Source organism: Cetorhinus maximus, chromosome 8 (genome assembly GCF_964194155.1).
Source record: "Cetorhinus maximus chromosome 8, sCetMax3.hap1.1, whole genome shotgun sequence".
Lineage (NCBI taxonomy): Eukaryota > Metazoa > Chordata > Chondrichthyes > Lamniformes > Cetorhinidae > Cetorhinus > Cetorhinus maximus.
The window spans coordinates 6,590,637-6,608,032 of record NC_135886.1 but is presented as its reverse complement, the minus strand read 5'-3'; the positions used below and the strand labels follow the sequence as shown (position 1 = coordinate 6,608,032).

The window sequence follows — 17,396 nt, the reverse complement described above, 5'->3', positions numbered from 1 at the left end:
GAATCCCAAAAAGCTAACATACAATTCATCAAGTAATAGGGAAGGCAAATGGAATGTTGGCCTTTATTTCATAGGGAATGAACTATAAAAATAGGGAAGTCTTGCTAAAACTATACAAGGCACTAGTTAGACCACACCTAGAATACTGGGAGCAGTTTTGGTCCCCTTATCTAAGGAAAGATATGCTGGCATTGGAGGCAGTCCAGAGAAAGTTCACTAGGTTGATCCGGGTATGGAGGAATTTTGTTATGAGGAGAGGTTGAGTAGGTTGGGCCTGTACTCATTGTAGTTTAGAAGAATGAGAGGCGACCTTATTGAAACATGTAAGATTCTTACGGGACTTGACAGGAAGGATGTTGAGAGGTTGTTTCCCCTCTGGTAGAGTCTAGGACCAGAAGGCATAACCTCAGAGTAAGGGGTCGCCCTTTTAAGACAGAGATGAGGAGGAATTTCTTCTCTTAGAGGGTAGTGAATCTGTGGAATATATTCAAGGCTGAAATAGACAGATTTTTAATCAGTAAGGGAATCAAAGGTAATGGGGAAAAGGCAGGAAAATGGAGTTGAGGACTATCAGATCAGCCATGATCCCATTGAATGGCAGAGCAGACTTGATGGGCCGAATGGCCTTCTTCTGCTCCTACGTCTTATGGTCTTTTGGTCTAATTATGAAGGGGATTGATATGTAAAAGGTATCTCCACTTGTAAGGGTGTCCAAAACTAAGGGCCATAAACAAAAATATAGTCACTCATAAATCAAAGAATTCAGGAGAAGTGTTTTAACTCAGAGAGTGGGAAGAATATTTATTACCACATGGAATAGTTGAGGTGGATAGCTTGGGGGTATTTAATGGGAAGTGGGATGAGAAAGAAAGGAAAAGAAGTTATGCAGATGGGGTGAGATGAATGCAATAGGATGTGGGGAGAGGACCAGCTACCATTAGCTGGATGAAATGTCCCGTTTCTATCGCTGCAATACAAATTCTCTGTAATGTCATTCTATGGAAAATTGGTCAAAAGTCGTCCGTCGTCCATATCTATCTTGTTGAGTCGCCCTTCGACATTGAGCGATAGCCTGCCGAACCCTGGGGGTTGTGTAGATACTGGTGACTGCAAACCCACTCTAGCATGTGGAAACAGCAGAGCTCCTGTTTGAAGGCAAATATGCGGGGCGCCCTCCAGCAGTTGCATTATGAGGTATTTTTGGATCAGTAACAGATACATCACAATGACTATGAGGCACAGAATATGCTAGTTTTGGGTGCATTTTTAAAGCATGCATGAATTTCCCCAACCTTTGTAACGGATTTGAAAACAAAAAATCAGAGGATGTTTCCATTGTAAAGTGTGAGATCACTGATGAGATCACCTCTGCACCAGAATGTACAATGCCAGAAATGAGACATATATATATATATATATATACGTGTGTATATACAGTCAACCTCCACCAGCTCAGATCACTGGCGTCCTCTCCATGAAGGAAATGTTGAAGCGAGGCTGAAAGATGATTGCGGGAGAGTGTTTTATTTTCTGGTGTTCCGACCTCCCGATGATAGGGGGAGGTACGTGCACAACAAAGCCAATTGCGATCCAGCCAGCGGCGGCTCCTCCTTCACCTCCTGTTGGTGCCTGAGCTCCGAGCCCCCTTCCCTGCCTCATTACAATCGGACCAGATTCCGGAGGCGGAGCCGGCCTTGACAGACACGCACGTTATCCCCCCTCCCCTCCCTGCACATATATCCCGGGCAGACCACCACACCAACCCCCCCCACCACCACCACCACCACCTCCACCTTCCCGCTTTCCCCCCCCCCCCCCTCCCCCCACCCCAACCCCCCCCACCCCCCCAAAACCCCAACCCCTACTCCGGCCACAGGAGCTGAGACATGGAGACCGAGGTGCACGTCCCGACCGGAGCCCCTGCCGTGCCCAAGTTCACCACCTATGTGGACGAGAACGACGTGATCCCCGGGGCTTTGGAACTGGTCGGGAAACTGCGGCCCAGATGGGACGTGGAGCAAGTGAAGACCAAGGTAAGGAGGGAGAAAATGGGGGCAAATCCTACCCCCCCCCCCCCACCCCAGCTGTGAGCAGGACTTAAGTCACCTGGAGTGGACAGCATCCCTGTCCTTACCCTCTCCTGCATGACAGGTGCAGCGGAGGGGCTGCTGCTGCCCCCAGAGAATTTGGATACGATTACAATTGGTTACATTGTTTCATCAGCCTCCAGGCGGCCGGATACATTTTTTTTTTGGATACTTTTTTGAGGAATACATTTTTTTTGTGGATACATTGTATCCAGAGGGGAGAGAGAGAGAGAGAGAGAGAGAGAAGCGGGGTACCAGCCTCTTCCCACCTCATTTCCTCGGCCCTCCCCTGAAATCAGCCCAGTGACAGCCACCCAGACGCGCGACCTGTCACTTTCACCCTTTGAAATTGACACCCTCCACCTGAGCACGAACGCATTCCCAGGGATGGGGTTATCTCCATCTCAATATGCTGGCGGTGTGGTCTTGTAACCTTTTTATTTTAGGTGTTTTAAGTGTGAGCATTGTGCCACTAGCTGCCATTCACATCTCAAACTTTGGTGCAAATGTTTTTATTTTTTTCCTCTCTCTCTCTCTCTCTCTCTGTTGGATCCTCTGTCCTGATTGGCTCTCAAACCCACCAACCCTTTGGGGGCCGGGCTGAGGATCTGTGTCTCGGAGACAGGTTGTGATCACATTTCCAGTGCTGACTTCTTGCCCAGAGGCTGTGCTTTATAGAACACACAAACACACTTCTTCAAAGGTGTAACTTCCTTAATGGCGCTAAAGGTCAGCACTTGTCAAGTACATCATTTGTTAAAGGTGCACGTTGTACACTCAGACCCCAAGGGTTCTGCAGAAAGTACAGTTATCCCCAAGGACTGTTTATTCTCCCAATCCCAACAGATACGAATTAGGAGCAGGAGTAGGCCAATCGGCCCCTCAAGTATGCTCTGCCATTCAATGAGATCATGACTGATCTGATTGTAACCTCACATTCCCACCTACCCCTTTCACCCCCTTGCTTATTGACAATCTATCTAGCCCGGCCATAAAAAATATCCGGACTCTGCTTCCGCCGCCTTTTCAGGAAGAGTATTCCAAACACTCATGATCCTCTGACAGGAGAGAAAACCTCCTCATCTCTGTCTTAAATGAGCAACCCCTTTATTATTAAAAAGCGACCCCCCTAGTTCTAGTTTCTCCCACAAGAGGAAGCATCCTTTCCACATCCACCCTGTCAAGACCCCTCAGGATCCTATGTTTCAATCAAGCCACCTCTTATTCATCTAAATTCCAGTGGATACAAGCCTAGCCTGTCCAACCTTTCCTCATAAGGCCATTCTACATCACAATTCATTCACAAGCCCATTCTAGGTATTAGTCTAGGAAATCTTCTCTGAACTGCTTCCAACACATTTAAGTCCTTCCTTAAATAAGGAGACCAATACTGTACACAGTATTCCAGATGTGATTCCTTTCCTCAGATTGTTGCTTTTTTGCTACAGCCATGTCTTCATTCTATAAATGCATGTACTTTAATGGCTTATTCATAACATTTTTAAAAAAAAGTAATCTTCTTCCTGGAAATATTCTTTAAATTCCTATTTACGCCATCTTCTCTTGGGGTCTCATTTCAACCCAAATTTTATTTAAACATTTTTTGGTTCAATTCTTCTCACTTTTTAGGTGGGAGTATATACACATGGAGCCAGCAATTCAAAAGATTGGCTAATTATTGCCTGACTACAGTTGGTTAATTAATGCCTGACAAAATGCCAAAATTGGCTGGCTTAGACAGGCTTCAGATTTTTGATTGACAAGGGAGTCAAGGGTTATGGAGGGCAGGCAGAAAAGTGGAGCTAAGGCCACATCAGATTAACCGTGATCTTATTGACTGGCAGAGCAGGCTCGAGGGGCCGAATGGCCTATTCCTCCTATTTCTTATGTTTTTCTGTAGTGAGCACATCGCCTCAGCTGTATTGTTGCAGTGCACTTGTTATGTACTTGATTTAAATGTTCTTAATCTAAAAGAAGGATGTTCATTTATCTGTCCCACCCCCCCTCAACCAGCTTATATTCCACCTCATTTCTATATTTCTTAGTTCTGATGAAGAGTCATATGGGCTCGAAATGTTAACTGTGTTCCTCTCTGCAGATGCTGTCAGACCTACTGAGTTTTTCCAGCTATTTTTGTTTTTGTTTCAGATTTCCAGCACCCGCAGTATTTTGCTTTTATCTTAGTGTTCTTTTATATAGTGTTTTAGATATAGATGTGCCTTTCATAACCTCAGGACATTGTGTATTTAAGACCGAGATAGATAGGTTCTTGATTGGTAAGGGGATCAAAGGTTACGGGGAGAAGGCGGGAGAATGGGGTTGAGAAACTTATCAGCCATGGTTGAATGACGGAGCAGACTCGATGGGCCAAATGGCCTAATTTCTGCTCCTATGTCTTATGGTCTTATAGGACATCCCAAAGTGCTTTAAGCTATTGAAGAACTTTTGAATTGTAGTCACTATTGTGATGTAGAAAACACAGCAGCCATTAAGCGCATATCAAGCTCCCAAAAACAGCAATGTGATAATGACCAGATAATTGGATTTAGTGATGTTGATTGGCTAGGAGACTGGTGATAACTCCCCTACTCTTCATCAAAATGGTGCCACAGAAACTTTTATGTCCACTAGAGAGAGGAGAGGGGCTGTTGTTTCCACGTCTCATTCGAAAGATGGCAATTCCAAAAGTCCAGCACTCCCTCTGTACTACACTGGGGTGTCAGCCTAGACTTTGAACTGGAGTGCTGGAATGGACTTGAACCCAGAACCTTAAGGTATTTAAACTCTCTTGCTTTCAAAGACTTCTGGAGGAAGCAAAAAATCCTCAAGAGAGTGAGTAGACTAACTCTTCTACCCTTAACAACCAATGCAACTACAGGAGTTGATGGTGGAAAATTCTACAGATGCTTGAAATTGTTCGAAATTCTGTCTTGCCTGTTGTGAGATGGAAATATTCGGTGAAAGGCCAGTCTTCTGAGAAAGGCTGAGTCATTCGAATAAAAGAGACCGGGACAATCGAGCAGATAAATATTATGTTTTTGTTTAAAGTGATTGTTTTTTTTCCCCGAAAATCTTTTTTCTTTTCAACCCTTAGGAAATTTCAGTTACTGAGAAGGAAAGTGGCAGCTGGAAAGACATTTCAGAAAGCTCGTTGAGCAACTTGCGAGAATCCAGTGGCTAAATTGTGTGACCATGGCAAAAAAGTTTAACACAGGCAGTTTCCAGTGTAAATGTAGATGTAAGAATATATCGTTGGAATATGTACTTTTAAATAAGGGCAGAATGTGCAGTTTTACAGTGGAAACAATTATATTTGTATGCCTTGGTTTAATTGGTAGATTTAGAAGCCTTGACATTGAGAATGCCTCTTGAGAATGTGATTGTGAGATTCTTTCACAAGTGGTAGCAATATGAGCCATCTTGAACGGGTTATTGTCATTCGTGACTGACTCTGTAACTACTGTAACTAATTGGTAACAAGGGAGCAAAAAATTAGGATTATCAGAAAAAGGAAGTGAGATGAATTTTTGTATGGAGAACGTTAATAGAACATGGAATATGTGATCATGAGGGACGACTGAGCCAGAGACGACAATCTTGTTTAAAAAGAATTTGGAAAGGAAGGATATGATCAAACAGCAGGCAAACAGCCAATGAAAGGTTGTGGACCAAGGTGGCTAGAGGGAGTTAAACTACAGATCAGCCATGACTAAGTGAATGGTGGAAAGAGCTTGAGGTGCTGAATGGTCTAATCCTAGTTCCTATATTTCTCAATGGCTTTAAAGTTGTTAGTTTCAGTTTAAGGGCTAGCACAGTGGGCTGAATGGCCACTGCTAATGCTGTAATTTCTGTGTGTAGCACTGCGGTGCACTCAGCTGCTAGGGGAGTATATAGCTGCTGCAGCTGGGCAATTGGATATAATGGCAATTTTGCAATATTTCAAAGAAAGTATGTAGTAACACCCTCCAATAACTGCCACAGTCTTGAATGTAAGTTTTTTTTTTGGGTGGGGGTGGAGTTAGTGCAATGATTTGTTTCATGACCAATTTTCTCTTTGTATTTACATGTCAGCGTAGGCCTTTCAACTCCTTCATGATAGTCACTAAGTTATCCAACAGGAGATAACTCTCCCTCCAGGTCCGCAAGTGGCTGCTATTGTCCAGCACTATCATGAGTACAACTCACCTGCCAGAATTGGTAACGGTCTAACATTGAAACCTCTTTATCTACCTCATGCTGGACATACCCCACTCCCTCCCCCATCATTTGTGGCAGTAATCCTACTTTGAAAGTGAACTCCTGTGAATTTGGGCAAGGAGGAACTTTGTCGAGCTTTACTGCTTAGAGCCTTGAACGTAAACATCAGCAACTTGAATCAGATCAAGTATCAATTCTGGATTTTGGCCCCAGAGCAGTTTGGCCGATGGATGGAAGCGGGTTCTGTAAAGTGAACCATTCCTAGAATAGATTTGTTGGTCTACGAAAGTCGCGGAGAATCCCTAATTCAAACTTGAACTAACCCTGAGAGGCTGTCTGCCTATGAAAGCCCTTGCATTGAAATCCACGCATGAATCTAAGTGTGTAAGGTCTAGCATGCGCACAACACTTGAGGAGTTGCACTTTGTATTAAGCACCAACAATTCACAACTGAACAGCTTAAAAATGTATACCCAGAGAACCCATCATTTCATATCACTTTACAGTGTCAGCTATAGCTCAGTTGGTAGCACTCTTGCTTCTGAGTCACAAGGTTTTAGGTTCTAGTCCCACTTGAGAAAAAAAAAAATCAAGATTCAGATGGCAATACACCGAGACCCCATCTGCCTGTCCAGGTGCATGTTAAAGATCCCATGTCACTGTTTCGAAGAAGAGCAGGGCAGTTATCCTATTATTCTAGTTGACACTTATCTCTCAATCAACATCACAACAAAGAAATCATCTGCACATGATCACATAGTTGTGTGTGGGAGCTTTCTATGCGCAAATTGGCTGCTAGGTTTCCCACATTACAACAGTGACCACACTTCAAATGTATTTCATTGGCCTGCAAAGCACTTTGGGGCATCTGGTGGTTGTGAAAAGTGCTAATAAATGCAAGTCTTACTTTACTTTTTCTTTTACACGATGTTTAGTTAACCTGCCCTCTCTCTGAAGGAGAGGTGCCAAGCAGTAGCCAATTGAAAAACTTGTAATTAGTTTAATTAGTTTTTAATTTGAATTCAGGATGTGCCCATTAGGAGCCTAACATGAAGTATCACAGCAATGGCTGTAAAGAGAGGGGTCAGGTGAGCAGCCAAATGACCAGGCATACTTATAATGGCAGATCAGTGAATATATTGTCATTAGGCAGAAGGTTGACTGTTCCAAGGGTGTTTACCATCCGAGAAATGCTGCTACTTTTCACATCTTCAATTAGCATACAGTCAGCTATACAAGGTAGGGAACTTTGCTTTGCATCTAGCCTATGCACTGCCTCAATAATGTACCATTTCCTTCCATATCAGTGTAGGCTTTATTGATGCTGCATTTGTTATCTTTGTGAGCTGTAAGTCTGACTTTCAATTTTAGTGTCATGATCCCAACGTGCAGAGTGCCTACTGATAGCACTGTATCAGCCAGCATGTTGGAGGCAGGGTGGGATTTACAGCAGGATTCGCAAAGCGCAGTGTATTGTCCAGCAAGCAGTTTGTGTGCTCAGCAGAATCTGTATCAGTGCACGATAGCAAACATCCTACAGTCTATTTAAAACATGAGACACAACAAGCAGCTCATTACTGAAACTGCAGCAATGTCTCCCAGTACAAGCAGAATGATTTCTCTAGAAAAAATGCAGTCGGTGGAGGATAGTTACATCTAAACTATGTGCATAAAACCAATCCCAGTCACTTACAGCTGTGTGGCCTGCAGGCGTGATTGTTGGAGGATCATCACCATTTTGGCTGGGAATAGTGGTGTCACAAAATGCAACCCTAAAGTTGGCTCTTGGCACCATCAGGTAAGAACAGAAGTCCAGGTTCTTGCTCTGAATCGCTAACCGACCTGGTAAATTAATGGTAACTTTGCAAAGCGCAAGAACCACATAAACCTGAATTTTCATTATGTTTTTAGTTAGTGTGAGTCAAAATACATTTTACTGACAATTAGCTCAATTATTTTAAAAATGCCAGTGTCAAAATTGGGGATGATATACAGAGGAGAGATTGCAGTAGCATTTCAGAGTAAAGGAAAATGATCTGGGGGTGGATTGTTATTGTAAGAGCTGTTACACGCAGTGGAGAAGGAACCTACAACAATATCTCCCGTCAGCCTAGGATTGGAGGACATTTTGAGGGAAGCAAATTGGAAGCCCAACCCCATAGCTGGAGAAAATTTATAATGGTTAGTTTGCTGCTAAAATATATTTTTAACCTGTGGCAACATTGATTGATGACTGTGGGGTAAGACTGATCCAGAGCTGTATCTTGGAAGACTACTGTATGCAGCAATATCTCCCAGTGGCAGTAAACATGTGAAATGTGTTGCCAGCTGTTGTGGTGGGCACTGACTCTCTGCACTGGCTTCTAGATGGAGCTGGGCCAGTTATTTACAGGGGCAGACATTGCATCATATAGAAGACAAATGTCTTTGTAGACAACACCAGCTCAATGTGGTCTCCTGGATTGGCTTTGATCACTTGAGAGGGTTGAAGAGGAATTTTCCTTGATATTTTTTCCCTTATTGCCCTTAGTTTTTCTTGTTCTTTTTGCCTCCTGTGGAAGATTACGTGGCTGCAGTTGGGTAGGCCGGTCATAAGGAAGTATTAGTCCTGATGCTCTGCCCATCAGGATGTGTGCTGGGTTTGATAGACCAATTGGTCCTTTTCCTGCGCATCAATTTCATTTGTAAATATCATTTATTTGAACAAAAATGGGATAATTTACAGAAATAAGCAAAAGGACATTTCTTGGACATATGTGTAACTGAAATTTAAGATGCACAAATTATTTTTGAAGTTTATTGCAATTTCTGACAGAAACTGACCTCTGGCACTTATTGCTCCATCAGCATTGGTAGTTGAATGAGGGGTATCCAATATTCCATAAGACCATAAGACATAGGAGCAGAAATTAGGCCATTCGGCCCATCGAGTCTGCTCCGCCATTCAATCATGGCTGATAAGTTTCTCAACCCCATTCTCCTGCCTTCTCCCCGTAACCTTTGATCCCCTTACCAATTAAGAACCTATCTATCTCGGTCTTAAATACACTCAATGACCTGGCCTCCACAGCCTTCTGTGGCAATGAATTCCATAGATTCACCACCCTCTGGTTAAAGAAGTTTCTCCTCATCTCTGTTCTAAAAGGTCTTCCCTTTACTCTGAGGCTGTGCCCTCGGGTCCTAGTCTCTCCTACTAATGGAAACATCTTCCTCACGTCCACTCTATCCAGGCCTTTCAGTATTCTATAAGTTTCAATCAGATCCTCCCTCATCCTTCTAAACTCTATCGGGTATAGACCCAGAGTCCTCAAACGTTTCTCATATGTTAAGCCTTTCATTCCTGGGATCATTCTCGTGAACCTCCTCTGGACCCTCTCCAGGGCCAGCACATCCTTCCTGAGATACAGGGCACAAAATTGCTCACAATATTCTACATGTAGTCTGACCAGAGCCTTATAAAGCCTCAGCAGCACATCCCTGCTTTTATATTCTAGTCCTCTCAAAATAAATGCCAACATTGCATTTGCCTTCCTAACTACCGACTCAACCTGCAAGTTAACCTTAAGAGAATCCTGGACTAAGACTCCCAAGTCCCTTTGCACTCCAGACTTCTGAATTCTCTCCCCATTTAGAAAATAGTCTATGCCTCTATTCTTCCTACCAAAGTGCATGACCTCACACTTCCCCACGTTGTATTCTATCTGCCACTTCTTTGCCCACTCTCCTAACCTGTCCAAATCCTTCTGCAGCGTCCCCGCCTCCTGAATACTACCTATCCCTCCACCTATCTTTGTATCATCTGCAAACCTAGCCAGGATGCCCTCTGTTCCTTCATCTAGATCATTAATGTATAATTGCATTCAGTGTTGTATCCTTCCCAGGGACTAGGTCCAGTGCCTCTGAAAAGAATGTCTATCAGTAGCTGAATAAAATGCAAAACTTTCCGTGCCCGATCTATGGTGCTTATTGTGGCTTTACATTACACTGATAAAGTTAACATTGCAGTAGATTTGCCACCTGTTTTGTCGAGAGGCATTGCTAAGTGTGATTTATGCTCACTCTTGGAGCTGTGTTATTGTAATGTCTGGGATAAATCTCACCTGGCCTCTCCAAGTGTACATTTAAGAATACAGCTGAGTCACATTTTGAAAGCACATTCGAAATTCAAGTAGTTAATAGTCTTGAACCACATTACCTCCATTCTTGCCTGCTTTCCCATTTCTGAAATAAAAATCAGGCAACAGAATTTCTTTTTTTATTATTAATTGGAAATCCATTGGCTTCCACTTTGAATTTTAATCAGTAAAACATTAATTTGTCTGAACCAATGCTGTGATCCCTCTGTCGGTCGCTCTCTTGTCGTCATCCAGTTTGGGACCCAAGTGTCCTGTGGTGTGGTGAGAAACGTGGGCCAATCCTGACACACCACCGGGCATAATGTCAAGATAAATATCTGGATTGGACGGGGAACTTTTTATTCTCTTCAGCTACTGACAGACCCCGTAATAAAATTCCTGTGCTTTATTGAAAGTTCCTGGATCTCACTTCTTGTAACCAGGAATGTTTAGTTACTGTAAGTCAGTGGCGCCTGAGGAGATTTGCTTCAAAGGATCTAACAACTGATATCCTATCCAGTTCTACTATTCAATCAATATTATGGCTGCGACAATCTGAATTTATCATGTTTTTGGGTTTGCATAGAAGATAATTTTTGTTAAATTGAGAAGCTTTGTGCAGAGTTTCAGCCCATAATAGCTTTGTTGAACTTTGTTGTGTATTAGAGAAATGGGGTCGTGACAATCTTGGCTTTGGATTGTTTGTGGGAGGGAAGGAATTCTCTTGAGCTTCTAGGGAAGAATTAGGAAAAGGCATTGTTTCGTGTTGCTGGTTTTCTTTACCATGAACAACAGGAGCTACGTTAAAGAGACTGAATGGACCCTGGTTGATTAATCAATGAAAAAGTTAGGAGAGATGATTAAAGCATGGTGGAAGAATAAGGTTTTGAAGGTGAGATGAAAAATGAAAGGCCTGACGTGGGGGAGTTCCCAATCACAATAGTAATGTGGTTGAGGGCTTTAGGCTTGATCAGAGATGGAAGTGCAGTCTGAGTTGTAGGGGATAGGCTGGGATTTAAGGCTGGAGGACTTGGAGAGATAGGGGCACGGAGGGAGTTATTAAACCCTAAACTGTTCACTATTGCCCTTTTAGGACAGTAAATACTGCACTTATCTAGCCTACATGTGACTCCACATGTGGAGCAATGTGGATGACTCTTAAGTGCCTCTCTGAAATGTTTAGCTATTAGTTCAGGAAGAAGGCCCACCGGCCATTTTCCGGGCAACTAAAGATGCCCATGCTGAGAACAGATTTTTTAAAAAGATGTACGAATTTTCAATTCTGCATGTTGGTGGAAATGGATTCAAAGGAGGTTGGTGAGTATTGGGACAGAAGGCAAACTGGACTCGATGCGGATCAGGATGTGGCTTGTTGGGCAAGTTGGAGTTTGTCAAGTGGCTGCTTAGAGCCTGGTGAGGAGAATGAATCTGAGTCTGGACCATGTTGGAAGGAGATGATCTTACTTCCAATTACCAAAAAGGTAATAGTGCATCATTGCTGCATTTTTCTTTTGGTAATCATAGAATTGTTATGGTGTGGAAGGAGGCCATTCGGCCCATCGTGTCTACACTGGCTCTCCGAATGAGGTTTATGACTCGGTGCCATTCTCCTGCCTTTTCCCCGTAACCCTGCACCTTGTTTCTATTTAAATAATCATCTAATGCCCTCTTGAATGCCTTGATTGAACCTGCCTCCACCACACTTCCAGGCAGTGCATTCCAGACCTGAACCACTTGTTGTGCGAAGAAGTTATTTCTCGCATCGCATTTGCCTCTTTTGCAAATCACTTTAAGTCTGTGGCCTCTCGTTCCCGACCCTTTTACGAGTCGGAACAGCTTCTCCCTCTCGACTCTGTACAGCCCCTTCATGATTTTGAACACCTCTATCAAATCTCCTCTTGTCAAATCATGGGAACCACGTTTATTGAATGTGATGAGCTGGCAAAAAGTAAAGAGCATTAAGTTACTAAGTGAGCCAGTCTGACTTGTCTGTGTATTTTATTCCTGTGCAAATGGTAACTATGGCAATTTGAGGAGCATGGGCCCTGCTTTGGTTTGCTGATTATTCAGGTGTCAGAGCTGTTGTGCAGCTTCCACTTGAACCCTGAGCACCGAGTTTCCAAATTTTGCTCCTCCCCACGCTTACCTTCGTTTGCTTTCTCTGAATATCCCTTCTGATTAAAATTGAATTACAAATAAATTCAATGATAGAAGAAGATGGGGGCATAATATCACCGCAGCTTCTGTTGTTTAATAGCTGAGACTTTGAGCCTTCGGCCTATTCGATCAGGTGGATATGAGAACAGAAGTAGGTCATTCATCCCTTCCAGGCTGTTCTGCTACTTGGTTAGATCTTGGCTGGCTTGGATCTTAATACATCTAACTGCATTCCTTCCCTTAATACCATTGCCTAACAAAAATGCATTGAAGTTTTCTATTGACCCGCCCCCACCCCGCCTCTGCCAGCCTTAACAGTATTTCTGGGGCAGAGAATTACAGATTTCCACCACCGTGTGTGTGAAGAAGTGTTTTTAGATACCACCCTTGAACAGTCTAGCTTTAATTTTAAGGTCATACTCAAACGTTTTGGACTTCCCCCATCTGAGGAGATATAGTTTCTCTCTACCAATTCCCTTTTAATCATCTAAAACACCTCAAGTTGATAAACTCTTAATCTTCTATATTCAAGGGAATGCAATCTGTCCTTATAATGTAAGTTCTTTTAGCGGGTGCTGGTAAATCTGCGCTGCACCTCTCCAATATATCCTTCCGGAGGTGTGGTGCCAGATGGAACCCATACTGCAGATGGAGTGTAACCAGATGCTTGTACAACTGTGAGCGTGTGTGAGAGGTGCCATTGGTGTTATCTGAGGAAAGGGTCAGGGCACTGGCCCATCCACCTAGTTGTGTTTCTCCCTGTCTTCGAGAACTTGCCAATAACCTATCTTTCCTGCCAAACGTTTGACCACGCCCAGCTCTCAACCTCCATACATTCCTCTGCCTACCGCACTCATCCCCTGCCCTAACCACTTTCCATCGAGCACCTCTGGACCTGTCTGTTTTAGATTATGATTGAATTGGTGCATTGCAGCTCCACAGTGTGGGTGAGATGCAAAGGACAGTTGCAAGGCTGTGTATCTGTTAAATGTACCAAAGCTCCCACACACTATGTAAATTCTTCTTGTACTGAGAGGAGAGTAACAGTAAAATGTTATCATGCCAGGGATGACTCCTTCCCCTTCCCCACAGCCCTCCCACCCCCCCCACCCCCCCAACATCTCTCTCCCCCTCTCTCTCCCACTTCTCTCTCTTCCTTCTCCACCACTTCCCCCCCACTACCACTCTGTGATTTTCTTCAGCACATGGTTAGTAGGTACAGGACTTTAATATGGCAGTGCATGGGCGGTGTGTATATGTTCAGTCCAGATAATAATGATTATCATAATTACCAGCTGTAAAACAGACAGTATTTATTTATCAGAAGTCGTACCATAATTGTAATCTTTCTTTACATTTATCAGTCTGTTTACCTTATGATGGGGTGTTATTTATAGGTTTCAAACATTTTGGTTAAAAAAACCCCGTCAGGACTAACAACAACAGCAGCAGAAACAGAAAATGCTGGAAAAGCTCAGCAGGCCTGACAGCATCTGCGGAGAGGGAAACAGTTAATGTTTCGAGTCCGTATGACCCTTGTTCAGAGCTATGGAGATGCTTTTACTTTGCTTTTGTTTTTACCCATCAGGATTAAGTTGTTTTTTTTTAAATAACTGCTCTCTGGATGTAGTTGACATCAGTAAGGCATTCCTGACCCTCCATCAATAGTTGCAGAGTAGCCAACTCTGGTTGGCTGCACTCCCAGAAGTTTTATCAATGAAACATGACTTCGGTCCCCTACTCTCCTGGCATTGGTCAATCCTGCAACTGTACTTCCTCCCCTTGGCCAATTGGAAACAGAACAGGCAAACTGTCCACCCATCAGCTTTTCCCCACCTCCAACTCATAAACTAAAATGTTCAACGAAAATTTGAAAAACTATTTTATTTCTTGCCCTTATTCCAACCCCCACCCCACCCCCTTCTTGTGTTGTCAGCAGCTGTGTTGTGGAGATTCGGGGTCCAACCTTCCTGGAGGGTTGGCAACACCAACTGGCTGCTGGGAGAAAGTGGTGTGGCTTTATTTTGCCAATAAAAAGAGTTTAACAACTTAGTGAGCTTCCTTGAGGCGATTAAGAGCCAACAGTGAGGAAATCAGGTGACCTGTAGGCTGTACCAAGTAAGGATAACACCATTTCTTGAAGGTGAACCACTTTTAATTCTACAACAGTCCACCAGCTTTCATGGTCGCATGTTTGATTTCTTTTCTTTCTATGCCTATCCACCTTTCGTCACTGTGATCTAGAAATTCCCTAAAACAAAATATAAGCAAGTATACACAACTGGTTGTAGGAAAATCCTTTCTCAGCTACATTACCAGAGTGATTCATTTGTTTAAAAAAAAATGGAATGTAATACTTAGCTTTCAGCCACTAATTCTGTCATGGAGTAGTTTCAAGGATTGTGTGTAGACATGGAGTGAATGGGAATGGGCGAAGGATGTCAAATTTGGTCATCCTGCTCATAAAATAATAAAGATTTAGTAATTCTTGTGGTTTGAGGGCAAGTACCTGGCCTGCCTCTCCCACCTTAAAACCATCCAAGCAGAACTGTCTTGATGACCCCATTTTTTGATTGGGGATCAAGGTAAGGCGGGGTTAGTGTCTGTGCAGTGAACACGCAAAGCCAAAGAAAAGGAAGGTAAGCGGAAATGGGAGTGAGGCTTCACTGAGGAGAACGTGTGGGGTTGTGGAGGGGGGTGTGGTGTGGGTGGTGGTGGTAGATGTTGGGAAAGTAAAAAGTTGACTTCTTAGCTCTTTGCCACTCAATACAGTGTGTGCGCATCTTGTGATGATTGTGTACTGTAAACAATGCAAGAAAAATGAAACAAAGGGGACACAGTTAAAATTGTCTGTCTCTGATGTAAGACTAGATTTGAAATTGACATTTGATTGAGGTACCAACTGAGATAGTTGCCAGTACAATGCTGCCCCAATTTTTCAGCAGGTGCATGACTAACAGCAAACTGTGTTGCTTCCAGTTATTTACAGATGGAATCACAAACAAACTGGTTGGCTGCTACATGGAGAACAGAATGGAGGATGTGGTCTTGGTGAGAGTTTATGGCAACAAGACTGAGCTGTTTGTGGATCGGGACAATGAACTGAAGAGTTTCCAGGTCCTCCATGCCAATGGTTGTGCTCCAAAGCTCTATTGTACGTTTCAGAATGGTCTCTGTTATGAGTTCATGCATGGAATGGCACTTGGCCCACAGCATGTCCGGGAACCAACTCTGTTCAGGTATGAACATTTACTCAATGTGTTGCCTCAATACTTTTGTTAGCGCTGTGTGGACTACACAAAGAACTGTTGCCTTTTCATTTCTGCCACCTTGAATCTGATCCTGACCTGACCATATGACCAGCTCCTCTGCCTTTTAGTGAGGAATTGCATGGTGGAAATGTTGACATGCATTCGAACAGACTCGATAGAGCCTCACAAAAAGACCAAATTGTGTTTGACTGTAATCGCTATTTATTCTTTGTCGATAAACTGGACAGGTTGGGAGGTGACAAGAGGAAAGAACAGTCACCTTTTTTGGGAGGCAAGTAAGAGGCCATTCTAATGAAGTCCTTAGTTGAGAATCCTTAGATGTCATTCTAGGGTAAAACTTTATTCTCAAACTGTCACTTTCACTTCATTTCTTAAAAGCACAAAGATGTGGGCATATTTTCTTACTCCTGATGACCATGCCTTGTAAGGATCGGGGTGATTTCTAAGTAGCATCACTTAAATGAATTTTTAAAAAGTATAAATCATTGATGAGATGTGGGCATTGCTGGCTAGGCCAGCATTTATTGCCCATCCCTAATTGCCCTTGAGAAGGTAGTGGTGAGCTGCTTTCTTGAACCACTGCAGTCCATGTGGTGTAGCTACGCCCACAGTGTTGTTAAGGAGGGAGTTTCAGGATTTTGACCCAGCGACAGTGAAGGAACGGCGATATATTTCCAAGTCAGGGTAGTGAGTGGCTTGGTGGGGAACTTCCAGGAGGTGGTGGTGTTCCCATGTGTCTGCTGCCCTTGTCCTTCTAGATGATTGAGGTCATGGGTTTGGAAGGTGCTGCCTAAGGAGCCTTGGTAAGTTTCTGCAGTACATGACGGTACACACTGCTGCCACTGTTCGTCAGTGATGGAGGGAGTGAATTTTTGTGGAAGGGGTGCCAATCAAGTGGGCTGCTTTGTCTTCAGTGGTGTTGAGCTTCTTGAGTGTTGTTGGAACTGCACTCATCCAGGCAAGTGGAGAGTATTCCATCACACTCCTGACTTGTGCCTTGTAGATGGTGGACAGGCTTTGGGGAGTCAGGAGGTGAGCTACTCGTCGCGCTATTCCTAGCCTCTGACCTGTAGCCACAGTATTTATATGGCTAGTCTAGTTAAGCTTCTGGTCAATGGTAACCCCCAGGATGTTGATAGTGGGGGATTCAATGATGATAATGTCATTGAATGTCAAGGGGCAATGGTTAGATTCTCTCTTGTTGGTCATTGATGGTCATTGCCTGGCATTTGTATGGCATTTTGTGGCATGAATGTTACTTTTCACTTGTCAGCCCAAACCTGGATATTGTCCAAGTCTTGCTGTATTTGGACATGGACTGCTTCAGTATCTGAGGAGTCGCGAATGGTTCTGAACATTGTGCAATCGTCAGCGAACATCCCCACTTCTGACTTTATGATGGAAGGAAGGTCATTGATAAAGCAGCTGAAGATGAAAGCAAAATACTGCAGGTGCTAGCAATCTGAAATAAAAACAGAAAATGCTGGAAAAACTCAGCAGGTCTGACAGCATCTGCGGAGAGAGAAACAGAGTTAAAGTTTTGAGTCCATATGACTCTCCTTCAGAGC

The 17,396-nt window shown here is 43.5% G+C and overlaps 1 protein-coding gene across 1 annotated transcript in view; it reads left to right on the top strand.

The window, feature by feature from the left end:
* Positions 1-1,856: 1,856 nt before the first annotated feature.
* etnk2 (ethanolamine kinase 2) overlaps positions 1,857-17,396 on the top strand; it is a 65,990-nt gene continuing 50,450 nt past the window's right edge. The window contains exons 1-2 of the mRNA XM_078546388.1: positions 1,857-2,033; positions 15,536-15,795. Of these exons, the coding sequence (XP_078402514.1) occupies positions 1,887-2,033; positions 15,536-15,795 (407 nt within the window). The 5' untranslated portion in view covers positions 1,857-1,886. The remainder of the gene's footprint in view (positions 2,034-15,535; positions 15,796-17,396) is intronic.